The sequence below is a fragment of the Acinonyx jubatus genome, chromosome B4 (assembly GCF_027475565.1).
Source record: "Acinonyx jubatus isolate Ajub_Pintada_27869175 chromosome B4, VMU_Ajub_asm_v1.0, whole genome shotgun sequence".
Taxonomy (NCBI): Eukaryota; Metazoa; Chordata; class Mammalia; order Carnivora; family Felidae; genus Acinonyx; species Acinonyx jubatus.
Genome location: NC_069387.1, coordinates 87,927,542 through 87,944,208, shown reverse-complemented (window position 1 = coordinate 87,944,208; position 16,667 = coordinate 87,927,542). Strand labels below are relative to the sequence as shown.

The window sequence follows — 16,667 nt, the reverse complement described above, 5'->3', positions numbered from 1 at the left end:
TTCCAGGCTCTGAGCTGTCAGCACAGACCCTGATGGGGTGCTCAAACTAAGGAACCGTGAGATCATGACCTGAGCTAAGTCAGATGCTCAAAGGACTGGGCCACCCAGGCACCCCAGGTATTATGTTCTTGAATGACAAAGCTAACCAAACTCGGTAACTATAGCAACTAAATAAAAAAGAGATCTGGCCCTACTTCAGTCTCAAGTGAAAGAATTAGCAAAATTTGACTGAAGCTCCTACACAATAATGAATCCAGCTGTTTGATTACTGTTTGGATTCCAGCCCTGTTTTTTTTTTTTTAATTTTCTAAAAATATTTTTAAAAATTTATTTATTTTGAGAAAGAGAGAGAGAGAGAGAGTGCAAGTGAGCATGTGTGGGCAGAGGAAGGGCAGAGGGAAAGAGAGAAAATCCCATGCAGGCTCCACATTGTCAGCCCAGGGCCCGACTTGGGGCTGGATCTCATGACTGAGAGATCATGACCTGAGCCATTATCAAGAGTTGGACGTTTAACTGACTGAGCCACCCAGGTGTCCCTAATTTTAATTTTTTTTTAATTTTTTTAAATTTTTTTAAATTTTAAGTACGCTTCATGCCCAACGTGGAGATGACCCTGAGATCAAGATTCATTGGCTCCACAGACTGAGCCAGCCAGAAGCCCCTCCAGTCCTGCTTTTAGAATAGAAACACTTTTATTTTTCCCTGACAAAATCCCTACCTCTGACCACTAGTTAGGGCTGTGGTCTTAAACTTTAGTCGTTTTTATAACATTGGCCTTGGAAACCAACTCCCTTATCTCGTAATTCTAGTTCCACCTTTTACCAGTTTTGTAAACTTAACATCCTCTGAATGTTCGTTTTCTCACTGCAAAATGGGGTTTATAATAACTACCTCATATATATAGTACTATATATTTACCATGTTCCATAAACTGTGCTATTATTATTCAAATTATTATAGGTACTTTTTCTCCTCCCCAAACTTCTAATAAGCAATTTGAGGCAGACATAATTACATATTTATTTATACTCAGTCTCTACTTGAAGCCTAATTATTACCAGATTAATATTAAATATACTTGGAATCACAGCCAGTTAGACCAACGTATGTCTTAAGGAACACTCTTCTCTATAGACTCCAGAAGGACTGGAAAGCTAACTCTAAGAGAGAAAACCATAAAGGAAAGTATAAAACATAGGTGAGTATTTGATTTTAGGGTACAGAAGACATTTCTAAGCATAAAGGGAAAAAATAGGACAAAAGTTGACAGCTGTATCAGTTAGAAATTTTAAGTTTCTATTTGTTTTAAAAAAACACACAGAAAAGTTTTCTATGAATTATAGCATTGTACCATAACCTCAAAGACAATGAAAGGCATAGATAGCCTGCATAGGTGAGCTAAACTGAATACCTACTGATCCCCCTTCCACATATGAAAGTCTTTCACAGTTTTTCCTGACAATCTGTCCCATATCACCCATCATAATAATCTCAAAGAAAAGATCACTCAGTAACAAAATAAGACTAATCAGGTTGACCTGATTATTTACATAGGTACAGCAAGAGTGTTAATTTACCAGATAGGCCTCCTTAAAAATACTTTGCAAAAACTTTTGTCTAGAAGTTTTTATGAATGTCAGGTTCGACTTTTAAAAGCCTTTATTACTTGCTTTTCCTAGGCTAGGGAATCAGGCCCAGGAAGCTCCACCAGATTTCTCTTGTAGTACCTATAAATTTGAGTGAATTTTGAGGTCCTGAAAATTTCTTGATTGCCTGTCCTGCTAGGAAGTAGTCTTCTTAATACCTGTAAGCCAGGTCTCTGGGCTAGTTTTCCTGGGAGGGTGTGTAAGGACTGGTTCCATAAGTACAGCCAAGCGTTTGGCCCTTAAAATGGATTGCCATACCTGGTTAAATGAGTGTCCTTCTTTTTTTTATGTTTATTTATTTATTTTGAGACAGAGGGAGACAGAGAGAATCCCAAGCAGGCTCCATACTGTCAGCACAGAGCCTGACACGGGGCTCAAGCTCATGAACTGTGAGATCATGACCTCAGCCAAAACCAAAAGTCAGACACTTAACCGACTGAGCTGCCCAGGCACCTCAGAGTGTGCAGCTCTTGATCTCAGTGTTGTGAGTTCCAGCCCCACGTTTACTTAAAATCTTAAAAAATATAAATTGAAAAAAAGGGGGCTCCTGGGTGGCTCAGTCGGTTGGTTAAGCATCCGATTCTTGATTTGGGCTCAGGACATGATCTCCCTGTCTGTGAGATAGAGCCCGGAGTTGAGCTCTGCACGGAAAGCACAGAGCCTGCTTGGGATTCTCTCTCTCTCTCTCTCTCTCTCTCTCTCTCCCCCGCTTGTGCTTGCATGTGTGTGCTCCCTCTCTCAAAGTAAATAAACATTAAAAAAAATCTTAAAACAATAAAAACAATAAAGTATTACATGTTAAATTTTCTTATTTTGGGGGTAATTATAGAACTTTTATTCTTATATAAGTGCTTATCTCTATAGGTCATCAAAACAGAAGTCTGTTTAATTAATTTATTAATACCCTCTGGAAAGAGGAAAATGTAACCCACCAATGTAATCAGAGGTAAAGGCTTTTCTGAATTGCAGACACCTAGATAAAGAGCATATAATTTCACAAGAAACTATATGTAAACATAGAAACACAATTTCACTGTTTGAGATACATAACAACTGTTCTCTTTATCAAAGGGTGGTAATCAGTTGCATTTTACTGGACACAATCAACTTGTATCAGTATGAACTGGAATAATTTGCACTATTACCAGTTTTCTACCACTTAGCGTGTTGTTGTTGTTTTTTTTTTTCAAAGTAACCTCTAGACCCAACATGGGGCTCAAACTTACAACCCGAAGATTAAGAGTCACATGCTCTACTGACTGAGCTGGCCAGGCACTCCTACAATTTACAGTGTTTTAAAACAGCTCAAAGACAATAAATGATGGAGAACAGCTAGATCATCTTTTTTGCCCATTTCAAAGCCTCTCATAATTTTTCCTGGCAAAGGCAAGAGACAAATATAATACAGAGTTACACAAAACAAAATCTTAGCCATATGTGTAATAGGATTCTAATTTAAAAAAAAAATTTTAATTTTTATTTATTTTTGAGAGACAGAGGGGCGCCTGGGTGGCTCAGTCAGTTAAGCGTCCGACTTCAGCTCAGGTAACGATCTCGCGGTATGTGGGTTCGAGCCCCGCGTCAGGCTCTGTGCTGACTGCTCAGAGCCTGGAGCCTGTTTCAGATTCTGCGTCTCCCTCTCTCTCTGACCCTCCCCCGTTCATGCTCTGTCTCTCTCTGTCTCAAAAATAAATAAACGTTAAAAAAAAAAATTAAAAAAAAAAAAAAAGAGAGACAGAGACAGAGCACAAGTGGGGGAGAGGCAGAGAGAGACGGGGACACAGAATCTGAAGCAGGTTCCAGGCTCTGAGCTTTCAGCACAGAGCCCAGTGCAGGGCTCAAACCCATGAATTGTGAGATCATAACCTGAGCCAGAGGCGAATGCTTAACTGATTGAGCCACTCAGGCGCCCAGGATTCTAACATTATAAGCATATCTTTGAAGGTCTCAAATAGCTTAAGGTGTTTCTCAAAAATATTGCTCAGAAGAGGATCCTTTACTAATTATAAACTTAAAAAATTTTTTGAGAGAGAGAGAGAGAGTGGGAGGGAAGTAGGCAGAGAGAGAGGGAGAGAGAATCCCAAGCAGGTTCTACATTGTCAGTGCAGAGCCTGACAAGGGGCTTGAGCTCACCATGACCTGAGCCAAAAATTAAGAGTAATATGCTTAACCTATTGAGCCAGCCAGGCATCCCACTAATTATATAAACTTTTATTATTAATGAAAGCACATCCTTTGAACACCTCTATTGGACTATGCTTCATTACCTTGGTTTGAATTACTCTATATATTTGAAAATAATTTCAAAAGTTAAATTCGAGTAGATCTTGATAGCTTTTCATTAATTTATCTTCCTATCTTTAATTCCTCTGAATTAGATTTTTAAATTATTGCCATTATTTGATATTTCCTTCCTATATTTGTGAAAAGAGAATGATGAAATTGAATGATCACAGGAAACATTTTTATACAAATTGTAAGTGCTTGTGAAACGTCTATAGAGGAGAGGCGCCTCAGTGGCTCAGTCCATTAAGTGTTAGACTTCAGCTCAGGTCATGATCTTGCAGTTCACAAGTTTGGGCCTCTCATCAGGCTCTGTGCTTACAGCTCAGAGCCTGGATCCTGCTTTGGATTCTGCGTCTCTGTCTCTGTGCCCCTTCCCTACTCATGCTCTGTCTCTGTCTCTCTCTCTGAAAAATAAATAAACATTAAAAAAAATAATAAAAAAAAAAGTCTATAGAGGTATTCCCCCTGATGCTTGGATTAAAAGTTTTAAATATGCCTCTGGTGATTCTCTGGCTCTACGCTTAGCTTCTCAGTCAGATGCTATTGCTGCCTACCTGTCATAAAAAGGGAAGTAGAGATGATCTAAAAATCCTAAGTATTTATTGAGAACTTTTCTCTTTTTAACCAAGAATAGAATATCTTAAAAAAGAATAGAAAATGGAGTACTTTGGAGAGAAGAGAAAGCTATTTAGGAGCAGGCAACTTCCAATAATTCACACTTAGATGTTTGTATTCCCAGAATCTTTGTACACTGTTCCCCACAAATGGACATTGGGTACTACATAGAAAAATCCTAGGTTAAACCCATTAATTTTACATTTTTAAGATCTTTTAAAAAATCTATTTTCAAAATGAAAATGGGGAGGGATATATTTTAACACACAAAAACACAGTTTCTATTTATTTCGCAATCCTATAGTGTAAATAGTTACTTCAGTTCTGCTGCTGAGCACATTTTTAGTAAAGACTAAAACAAATAGGGGAAGAATTGAGAAACCTGACCAAGAGAAAAGATATTCCAGGAGGAAGAAAAAAAGAAAGAATGGAGTTTAAATTTGCCCTAAGCTTTAGGGGATTTATTTTAAAAAAAAAATTTTTTTTTTTCAATATTTATTTTTTTTGGGACAGAGAGAGACAGAGCATGAACGGGGGAGGGGCAGAGAGAGAGGGAGACACAGAATCGGAAACAGGCTCCAGGCTCTGAGCCATCAGCCCAGAGCCTGACACGGGGCTCGAACTCACAGACCGCGAGATCGTGACCTGGCTGAAGTCGGACGCTTAACCGACTGCGCCAACCAGGCGCCCCATAGGGGATTTATTATCACAGGATAAAGTTGTATTTGTCCTCAGTCAGTTCAATTTTTTTTTTTTCCAGATTGATGATTACCCACAATTTCTGAGTCCACCAGACAGAGAAACCAACCAACATATTCGTATCATCTATTCTTCAACTGTTTTGAAAAAAGAGTGTGAAAAATCAAAAGGTGTCAAGAAATTCTCATTTCCATTTCATCCATCTCATTTCCATTTAATTGCTGCTTCTAACAACAAAAAAGGTATGTAATATATTTCTTAAAGTGACACAAGAAAAGATGTATTTCATTATGAGACAAAAAAGAATGTTCATTTTTTCCTCCCCAGCTTTACTGAGGTATGATTGACAAATTACAATTATATATAAGGTGTCTAATGTGATGTTTTGATATATGAGTACATTTGAAATGATTACCACAATCAGGCTAATCATCTCTCATAGTTGTCATTTTGTACGTGTGTGGTGAGAACACATTTGAGATCTATTTCCTTTGCAAATTTCAAGTATACACCATATTATTGGTTGTGTGGGGGATAGGATTGGGGGGGGGATTGTTGGGAGACATGATATGTTTGTTGTGTTGTTGGTTATAGTGACACACACACACACAAGTAAGGGGTGGAAGAGTTAGTAGACTGGACAGGAAGGGGGGTTAGGTAGGGGAGGTAGGAAGAGGGTGGGGTGGTGGGTTGTAGTGTGGGGGGGGGGGGGGAGGGGGGTTTGAGGGTAGGGGGGGGGGGGGTTGGTGGTGGGGGGGTGGTAGGGTGGATTGGGGGGGTTGGGGGGGGGTGGGGGGGGGGGGGGGGGGGTGGGTGGTGTTGGGGTGGTTGGTTGGGTGGGTATTGGTTGGTGGGGGGTGTGAGGGGGTTGTTGGGGGGTGGGGGGGTGGGGGGGGGGTGGGGAGGGGTGGGGGGGGGTGGGGGGGGGGGGGGGTTGTGGGGTGGTTGGGGTTGGGGGGTGGTGTGGGTGGGGGAGGGGGGTGGGGGGGGTGGTGAGGGTGGGGGGGGGGGGGGGGGGTGGGTGGTGGGGGGGGGGGTGTTTGAGGTGGGGGGGGGGGTGGTTGGTGGGTGGTTGGGTGGGGTGAGTGTGGGTGGGTGGGGAGGGGGGGGGGGGGGGGGGGGTTGGGGAGGTGGTTTGTGTGGGGGTGGGGGGGGTGGGTGGGGGTGGGGGGGTGGGTGGGGGTGGGTGGGGGGGGTGGGGGGTGGGGGGTGGGGGGGGGGGGGTGGGGGGGGGTGGGTGGGGGTGGGGTGGGGGGGTGGGGGGGGGGGGGTGGGGGGGTGGGGGGGGGGTGGGGGGGGGGGTGGGGGGGGGGGTGTGGGGGGTGGGGTGGGGGGGGGGGGGGTGGGGGGGGTGTGGGTTGGTGGGGGGGGTGGGGGGGGGGGGTGGGGGGGGGTGGGGGGGGAGTGGGGGGGGGGTGGGGGGGGTGGGGGTGGGGGGGGGGGTGGGGGGGGGGGGGGGGGGTGGGGGTGGGGTGGGGGTGGGGGGGGGGGGTGGGGTGGGGGGGTGGGGGGTGGGGGGGGGGGGGTGGGGTGGGGGGGGGTGGGGGTGGGGGGGGGTGGGTGGTGGGGTGGGGTGGGGGTGGGGTGTGGGGGTGGGTGGGGGGGGTGTGGGTGGGGTGGGTGGGGTGGGGGGGTAGGGGGGGGAGTGGATTTGGAATGTGTGGTGGTGGTGAGGTTAATGAATGGAGGGATGTTGTGGGATGAGTTGGGGGGGTGGAATGTATGGTTTGTGAGGGTGGTGTACTGTTTTGTGAGGGGTAAGGGAAGTGGGTGTTTTAGAAGTGGGGATGAGAGGGTGATTGAATTGGAGAGAAATGTTATTCGTATGTGAATATGGGGAAGTAGAGGTTTTTGTTGGGGGGTGTGGGGGGTGGTTATGATGGATGTAGGATTGGATGTTGGTGGGGGGGGTTAAGGGGCTAAATTGTTAGTGGGTGGAGGATTATAGTGTATGTTTGTGGTTGGAATGAGGGTTGGGGGGGGGGGGAATTGGTGAGATGATGAGGTGGATGTGGTGGGAAAATAGGGGGAAATTGGTGGGTGAGTGTTTGATGGGGGTGGGGGTGTGTGGGGGTGGGGTGGTGGTGGTGGATGGGGAGAATGGAAGATGACTGTCTCAGACTATGAGCTTGAGTATGCTGGAGGCTTGGAGATATGGGGGGGGGAGGGTGGGGTTGGGTGGAGGTGGTTGTGGGGGGTTAAAAACCTAAGGATGAATAGATGAAAATAGAACATATAGTTCAGCATTACACTGCTTATTTCATGGTCTTATTTTATATATGTATATGAAATGTGTATGTACCTAAAGGAGCCCTTTAAGCTATCAATCCCCATAATTGGGAGTTCGTAAAAAGCAGAGAAGAGGAGGATGGGCTTTGGACAGGCCAAACCCACATTTGAATCCTGGCTCCCACCATTCCCAGCTGTGTGACCGTCTACAAGTTACATCCTTTGTGAGCTCCAGTTTCCTGGTCTCTATCACTAGCTTCACAGGGTTGTTGTATTACATGAAATGATGTGGGCAAGGCAGGGCACACAGCAGGAAAGCAGTCAGCTGTTAAGATGGCATCCTTAGCGGAGAAGAGGGGCAGAAGGAAGTCTGACAGGGCTCCTGGATAAATCCTTCCACTTCTGGCCTCTAGCCAGAGTAGCCAGACCAGCCCACACCAGCCAATTCATTCCTCACTAAACTTCACTCCAAGTCAGACTCAGAATTCTTAGAGTATTGAATAACTACAAAGTGTGAGAAAACTGTCCAGTGTTTGTACACTCTCATGGATAAGCACCTTTCCACACTGACACTCTATGGCATGGCAACTATTTGTAGGAGTTGTAATTAGTCTTATTAAATCCCTGGTTGCTCACCAGGTCTCTTGTCACACTAATTAGGGAACCTAACTGGCATTGGTTGCCTTAAATGCATATTTATCCTTGTCCACGAGCATAATTATTCTTGGATTTTTTTTCCCCCAACATGTATAAGAAGATAAAAACACACATTAAAGAAGCTGATGACAGGTAAAAGTTTTATAAAATTTAAGTTCTTAGTAACTTTGCAAATGATGTTAAAAGCAGTGAAAACTTTTTTAAAAACTTAGCTTGTGTTCATGTGCATGGCTGGTTCATAAACTTATAACTTTCCCCCACTCCCCCTTCCTTACTTTATTCTCTAAAGGTTCCATCTAACACTTTATACAATGAGTTTTGAAAACACAAAACTGCCACTGTCACAAGGAGTCATACACAGCACACCTTAGATAAGAATAAAAAACGTGTCCCCCCTTCCAGCATGCCAACAGCAATGTGCTCTGATTCCTGTTCTCTGCCAAGCTGCTTGTTCCCTGGGTTGGGTATGACTATATACCCAGGACCCTCATGATTCACCTCCCAGACAGTCTGTAATATGTGGTCCTGAAGCAAGAGAGAGGCTCAAACCTGTCTGACCATCTACTTGAAAACAGTCATTACTGTAGCCATTAGTGTTAATCATGATGATATCATGGCTAGAGAAGTAGCACACATTAACTACTGAGCATCTGAATAAAGATAATTATTAGAACTCACTCCAAACCTCTAGGGCGAAAGCCTAGGGAATATTTGTGTCATGTGGCAAAGGAGCTTGCACTCAAAGCAACTGGATTATCTTAACAAAGGAAACTCAAAAGTGCAAATCATTTGTAGTAAAGATACTTAGTTTATTCATTGCATTTGCAACAGGGTTCCTAATTAGGCCCTACTTTCCTGGAGATATATAGAAAAAGAGGCTTTTCTCTATGCGTCCTTACATGGGTCATAGGTAGCACTTTAAATTGTACTTTTTATGTGTAGCTCGAAGAGGATGGTTGTTTAACTCTAAATGAACAATGCTGATGGGAGTAGAGCAACAGTGGGGCACTCACTAGCTGCTAAAGCTCTAGAATGAATTGGGTTATTAGCCCTTTAGTTTCAGGTACATTCTTGAACAGCACTATCCAGTAGAACTTTCTGCAATGATGGAGATGTTCTGTATGTAGAATTATGTCTAATACAGTAGCCAAGAGCCACCTGAGCCACTGAGCACTTGAGATGTGAGTAGTGCTAACTGAATTTCAATTTAATTTTAATGTTAATAGCCACAGCTGTCTAGTAGCTATAGAAATGGTCACTGAGGTTCTAAAAGCATAGAAAAGACCTTAATGGCTTTAGGGTATATTTTGAAACACTGGCATAGCATGAAGTAGACTAATCCTCAAACCAGAATGAAACATAATAATTTGATGAAACATAAACTGAACCTAGGTTTTATACCAAAAACCTATATATTTTCTAAAACCAATGAGATGGGAAAAACTAAAGCGACAAGGCATTGATAAATCTCTCAGGCTTAGTGGATAGTTTTTACGTAGGCTTGGCAGTCTTCCTCATAGGAATAGGGTTTTGATAAATATAACTGGACATCTTGCAGGTAAGAAAGCACTGTTGTGGGTGTGTGTGTGTGTGTGTGTGTGTGTGTGTGTGTGTGTGTGTTTGTAGCATCCTTTCTAAAAAATATTCCTCAGGGGTGGCTGGGTGGCTCAGTCGGTTAATCGTCTGACTTGATCTCGGCTCAGGTCATGATCTCACAGTTTGTGAGTTCAAGCCCTGCACTGGGCTCTGCACTGATGGTGCAGAGTCCGCTTGGGATTCTTTCTCTCCTTCTCTCTGCCCCTCCCCTGCTTATGTGCTCTCTCTTTCTCTCTCAAATAATAAAAATAAACTTTAAAAAATGTTCCTCAGCTGACCAGCACGACTGAACATGCCATCAGATATCCACTGTGCTAAATGGTGGAAAACTTCATACCTAGGCTACTGAAGAAGACTGTAAACTGCTGTGTGCACATTAGAGAACATACTGGAACAGAGGATAGGTCTCGTCTGTTATCTGTATTCAGGCTCTCTTGTCATTATGGCCTTGTACCTGCCAGACTCTGGCCACTGGCATCCAGGAGATCAGAACTCCTATCCGATGCAGACACAGAGACCATAGCTGTACTTCATTTCTCAGTGGAGATCACAGCTGATCCTGAGATTCTCCACACCATTGTTACAAATGAAATTTAAAGCTAACATAAAGAGGCAGGGACATAGGCACTAAAGTCATTTTTGGTCATACCCTTTTGATGACGTCACACAAAAAAGAGAAAGTTCAAGGTTGGTTAGTGAACTTGGATGAAATGATGTTTAAGAGACAACTTACGTTCATTGTTTAGGGAATACGAACTTCCTAATAGAAAAGCCTCAGTGATTTCTTGCCCCCTTCCAGTATGCTGACAGTGCTGTGCTCTGTTTCTTTCCAGCTCTCCTCCTAGCTGTTTGACGCCTGCAGGAGGTACTGCTATATCTCCAGGACCCCTGTGGTACACCTCCCAGACAGTCTGTAATGTGTGGTCCTGAAGCAAGGGGCTCAAACCTGTTTGACCTCTGCACCACAAGCGCTAATATGTTCTACCTAATTCCAGCAATGACCAAAGGCATTATTTGTATCACATTTAGTACCCAAGTTTGTGAAATGCCTACTATTAGAAGTGTCTATGATGACTGGGGTCTTAGACTTATGTAGAGGTTTTTCACTTGCAAGTAGAAAAAACTGACTCATTTTGGAGTCTATGTAATTAGTAAAAATTATTCACTTACAAGTAGGAAAAACTGATTGATTTTGGAGTCTCCTAAGGAATCAAGAGGGGAACAGAAGGACCCAATAGTGGAAGACCAGAAACCCAGAGGCCTGTTCCTGAGCTGAAGAGCCTGTGAGAGACTTTCTTCTGGATGCAGCTAGTTTCAAAGACTCCTAGTACAGCCTCTCACATCCAAATGTCACAAGTCTAGAGGGAGACATTGATCAGCCTAACTTGGATCAGAGCCAACCCTTAGACCAGTCAGCTATGGCTTGGATAGGGGTGGATCCAGATTTTGTGGGGACTGAAGCTCATACAACATGCAGAGCCTTCTTTAAGAAAAAGAGTTAAAACACCAAATAGAATGACTGCAGCACTCCCAAGATAGATAGGCAGAAGAAATCACAAACATAGAGCGTTTGTGGACACTCCCAAGAGAAGAAGTGAGACAGAAGGAAAACTGAAGTGGGAAGAGCCTGTGGTCTTGAATGACTGTGGTTAACATGTCTTTCCTTTGCAGATTTTATAAAGACATTTGACCATTGGCACACATGGTCAGGGCTTCTCCTAAGACTTTGGAAGGAACTCATACAAATGAGGGACACTAGAGCTGAATCATCATTTATTTCATCAGAAGGAGCAGTCTCTTTTTTTAAAAGATGGGCACCCAGGCGCCTGGGTTGAACGTCCGACTTCGGCTCAGGTCATGATCTCAAGGTTCATGAGTTTGAGCCCCTCACTGGGCTCTGTGCTGACAGCTCAGAGCCTGGAGCCTGCTTCGGATTCTGTCTCCCTCTCTCTCTGCCCCTCACCCACTCGCGTGCTCTCTCTCTCTCTCCCTCTCACAACTAAATAATTACAAAAATTATTTAAGGGATGGGCATCCATACTGTGGAAGAGGACAGTTCCTCAAAGAAAGAAGGCTCTGAGAAGACCACATGACAAATGACCACTACAGTTTGGTCCTTCCCATAGTCCCCCCCTGCAGCTGCAGTTTCCTACTTTTTTTTTAAAGATTATATTTTTAGGGGCGCCTGGGTGGCTCAGTCGGTTAAGTGTCTGACTTCGGCTCAGGTCATGATCTCATCATTCATGGGTTTGAGCCCCGCATTGGGCTTTGTACTGACAGCTCAGACCTTGGAGCCTCCTTCAGATTCTGTCTCTCTCTCTCTCTCTCTCTGCCCCTCCCCTGCTCATGCTCTGTCTCTCTCTCAAAATTAAAAATTTTTTTTAACCTTTATTTATTTTTGAGACAGAGAGAGACAGAGCATGAACGGGGGAGGGTCAGAGAGAGGGAGACACAGAATCTGAAACAGGCTCCAGGCTCTGAGCTGTCAGCACAGAGCCCGACGCGGGGCTCGAACCCACAGACCGCGAGATCACGACCTGAGCTGAAGTCGGATGCTTAACCAAGTGAGCCACCCAGGTGCCCCGCTCTCTCTCAAAATTAAAATAAAAACATTTAAAAAAAAATTTTTTTTAAGATTTTATTTTTATGTAATCTTTACACCCAATGTGGGGCTTGAACTCAGAACCCTGAGATCAGAAGTCACATGCTCTATAGACTGAGGCAGCCAGGCACCCCTCAGTTTCCCACTTTTTAACAGACTTTTTGTCTCAACTCTCCACGTGATCTCCAAATCTCATGAACTATACTGCACCTCAAGGGGACTGTATTGACATCTTATGTCTAGACCAGAGCAAGCCAGAATGGACTGTACCCTCCAGCTATCTTTATTTATTTATTTATTTATTTATTTATTTATTTATTTAATTTTTAACATTTATTTATTTTTGAGACAGAGAGAGGGGAGGGTCAGAGAGGGAGACACAGAATCTGAAACAGGCTCCAGGCTCTGAGCTGTCAGCACAGAGCCCGACATGGGGCCCGAACCCACAGACCGCGAGATCATGACCTGAGCCGAAGTTGGCCGCCCAACCGACTGAGCCACCCACGCGCCCCTCTAGCTATCTTTTTAAAGACCCCATCCAGCATCACCTTTGGCCCTCTGGGGTGAGAGGGTTCTTTCTCCCAGGCATGAAGGGGCCTTGGCTCCTCTCAGATCCATGACAGTAACAGAGAATCGTGCAAAGCATTCAAAAGGAATGGGGTCAAACTCAGTGAAAGCACACTTAAGATTTTGGTTTCATATTATGTAAATTTTACCTCAAAAGAAAAATAAACTGACAAAAATTAAAAGGGAGGGAAGAGGACAGAGAAGCAAGCAAACCGAGAAAGGAAGCAGCTGACAGCCAGCGAAATCCCCGAAAGGAATTCTCTGTGGGAGTAGGGCTTTCTTGCTTTTCCCTCCCTGGCTCTCTGTATGGCGTGTGCATCCCTGCAGGGATGGGGAGGTGATTCGACGGGGCCACACCGAGGTTCCCTTGGAGCCTAGAAAGTAAGGCTAGTACTGACCTCTTGAAATGGCCTGTGGAAAGGTCCATTGGGTTCTTGTTCCAAACACTTATTACATACTGTTATTATTTGTTCCTCCAAGCAAGCAAACAAAATACACTTACATAATTGGGAGGACATGATAATTTTCTTGATGCAAGTTATGATCTGTTCTCTGATTTTTACTTTAAATTAATGTTTATTGTGTAACTACTCTGCCAGGCACCACGAGTCACTTTTATACACATTATCTTATTTTCAATCACAGAATTATCTTTCTTAATTAATTAATTAATTAATTAATTTTTGAGAAGGAGATCGAGACTGCCAGTGGGGGAGAGGGGCAGAGGGAGAGAGAGGGAGAATCTTAAGCAGGCTCCAGGCTCAGCACCAAGCCCAACATGGGGTCAATCCCACAATTCTGGGATAACAACCCAAGCAGAAATCAAGAGTTGGACACTTAACCGACTAAGCCACCCAGGCACCTTTCATCTTCATTTTTATAAAGTAAGATACTGGGTCCAAAATGATAAAGTAACTGGTAAAGTCTTGTAAATTGTAATGTTTTACAAGGGTCTGACGTTGAGTACATGTTTTAACATCAAAGCCAAAGTTCCTTTTGTTCCATCAGGCTGCCCAGCTTATCATTTGGCCTGTTTGTTTTATTTTTTAATGTATGTTTATTTTTGAGAGAGAGAGAGAGACAGAGTGTGAGCAGGTGAGGGGCAGAGAGAGAGGGGGACACAGAATCCGAAGCAGGCTCCAGGCTCTGAGCTGTCAGCACAGAGCTAGATGCGGGACTCAATCTCACAAACCAAGAGATCATGACCTGAGCCGAAGTCAGATGCTCAAATGACTGAGCCACCCAGGTACCCCTGCCCAGCTTATAATATGGGACTTGCAAGTTTTTGTGGGGATTTATGAGCAATCATCAATTCAGTACATGTAACTATATCTTCTTCATAAAATCAAATTATGTAAAGTATTAAATGATTTTTTTCTTTTTCTTTCTTTTTTCTTTCTTTTTAGTTGAAGAAGAGATTAATGGCCCTGTCTTTTGGAGAGGCAAAGAGCCCCGAAGTTTGAATGAATCCTCTCTCAGGTGAGATTTTGTTCAGAGCATGTTTTTAATTTGCTGACTAAAACTTATTTTATATTTCAATTTTCTCATTTTAATGCTTTTTCTCTACTAATGGCTTTGGACTGAGTTTTATTTCATATATATAATAATGAAGAAGATATTTGGAGAGAATGTTCTTCTAAATTCAAATCCAGTTGGTTTAGATAGTAAAGTATAACATTTCTTATGTCAATGAAATATATAGATTTTACAATATAAATAAATAATTTATTAAAATTAAATTCAAATACATTCATAATCTCTTGTTCTGTGTAGGGCATGATGTTAGGCCCTGTAAAGGATAGAACGATGAGTAAGGCATAGTTCCTATCTTTGAGAAGCTGATTTCAACCAGAATGTGTGACATTTGCATAAACATAGATAACACAGAGTACACATATTAAGTGTCTTCAGTGAGTTCGAGCCCCACATCGGGCTCTCTATTGTTAGCACAGAGCTCACTTCAGACCCTGTGTCTCTCTCTCTCTGCACCTCCTCCCCTCTCAAAATAAATAAACATTAAAAACAAAATAAAGAGGGGAAAGGTAATATTCAGTTGTGGGGAGAAGTCAAAATGCCAGAGTGATGGTGAATTTTCAGTGCACACGGAGAGGGAGATCTTGCAGCTGGAAGGGATAAAAAACAAAAGACAACAAAAAAAGGAAGGTAGAGGCAGGAAAAGTAGAACATGTTTTAGGAAAGGTAAGCAATCCACAGTGATTTAAAAATAGAATGGGGGGGCGCCTGGGTGGCTCAGTTGGTTACGCGGCCGACTTCAGCTCAGGTCATGATCTCACGGTCTGTGAGTTCGAGCCCCGCGTCGGGCTCTGTGCTGACAGCTCAGAGCCTGGAGCCTGTTTCAGATTCTGTGTCTCCCTCTCTCTGCCCCTCCCCCATTCATGCTCTGTCTCTCTCTGTCTCAAAAATAAATAAACATTAAAAAAAAAATTTAAAAATAGAATGGGGCTGGCTCTGTCAGTAGAGCATTCACCTCTTGATCTCGGATTTGTGAGTTCAAGCCCCACATTGGGTGTAGGGATTACATAAAAAATAAAATAAAATAAAATAAAAAATAAAATAAAATAAAATAAAATAGAATAAAATAGTAAAAAAATTAAAAAAATAAAACAGAACAGGAATACCAGGTATAAGGTTAAAAAGTAAAACTGGGCCCATGCTATGGAGAGTCTTAAAAGTCCAAGTGAAGACTTTATGTGTCATTTCGTAGATTATGAGGAAACTATTGACAAATCATCAGTTGTGCTGTAATCCATTTGAAGAAGGAAAAATCAGAGGTTGGTGGGGAGTAATGAGAATCTGAACTGGACTAGTGGTAGAGGGAATAAAGAAAAAAGGATGGATGGAAGACACATTTCAGAGGCAAACTCTACAAGACCGGCAACTGAACATAAGAGACAGAGACAGAGAAGCCACTGTGGTTTCAAGCCAGGGTTACTGTAAGGTGATGTCCTTCAGAGAAATAAGGATGACAGGAGGGTTCAAGCCCAAGTACTGGTTTAGACAGGTTAAGCTTGAGGTCCTAGTAGGCCTCAGCTGGTGAAGTTCATCTGGCAGTAAAAAATTTTAGCCTGGAAGGCAGGAGAGAAGGCTGGATGTAAATTAATTAATTAATTAATATTTTAGAAAGTGAGAGAGAGAGTGCAAGCAGGGGAGAGGGACTGTGTGTGTGTGTGTGTGTGTGTGTGTGTGTGTGTGAGAGAGAGAGAGAGAGAGAGAGAGGAGAGAGAGAGAGAGAGAGAGAGAGAGAGAATATCTCAACCAGGCTCCACGCTCAGAGCTGACCCGATGTGGGGCTCAATCCTAGGACTCTGGGATCAAGACCTGAGCCGGAATCAACAGTCAGATGCTCAACCGACTGAGGCATCCAGGTGCCTCCGGATGTAAATTAAAAAGGATGTCCTGGGGCTCCTGGCTCACTCAGTCAGTAGAACACACTGATCTCAGGGTTGTGAGTTCAAGCACCACACTGGGCATACAGCTTAAAGAAAAAAAAATTACAAACAAACATATAAAAAAATAAGTAAAAGGGAGCTCCATAAGCTGCAGAACCTGAAGTATGATTCTGTTGCACACCTTAAGTATCTAGACGTTAGGAGGAGGAGGGGAGCACAGGATCCGAAGAGCTGCAAGTCAGGAGAAATACTGGCATGGAGAAAATGAGTGTGGGTTGGGGACCTGAAAGGTCATGGCATGGGGGAAATATCCAAATTAGGAAAACACTGCAAAATACTATAAAGGAAACATGAAGCCCT

The 16,667-nt window shown here is 43.4% G+C and overlaps 1 protein-coding gene and 1 long non-coding RNA gene across 7 annotated transcripts in view; one reads left to right on the top strand and one right to left on the bottom strand.

The window, feature by feature from the left end:
• The window catches only part of LOC113602841 (uncharacterized), a 108,644-nt gene that overhangs the window by 17,206 nt on the left and 74,771 nt on the right, over nucleotides 1-16,667 (bottom strand). The gene's annotated exons all lie outside the window — the stretch shown is intronic.
• CB4H12orf56 (chromosome B4 C12orf56 homolog) overlaps nucleotides 1-16,667 on the top strand; it is a 111,014-nt gene that overhangs the window by 21,941 nt on the left and 72,406 nt on the right. For all 5 annotated transcript variants that reach the window (XM_027071339.2, XM_027071338.2, XM_027071332.2 and 2 more), the window contains exons 2-3: nucleotides 5,308-5,488; nucleotides 14,304-14,376. In XM_027071339.2, coding sequence (XP_026927140.1) covers nucleotides 5,308-5,488; nucleotides 14,304-14,376 — 254 coding nt within the window. The remainder of the gene's footprint in view (nucleotides 1-5,307; nucleotides 5,489-14,303; nucleotides 14,377-16,667) is intronic.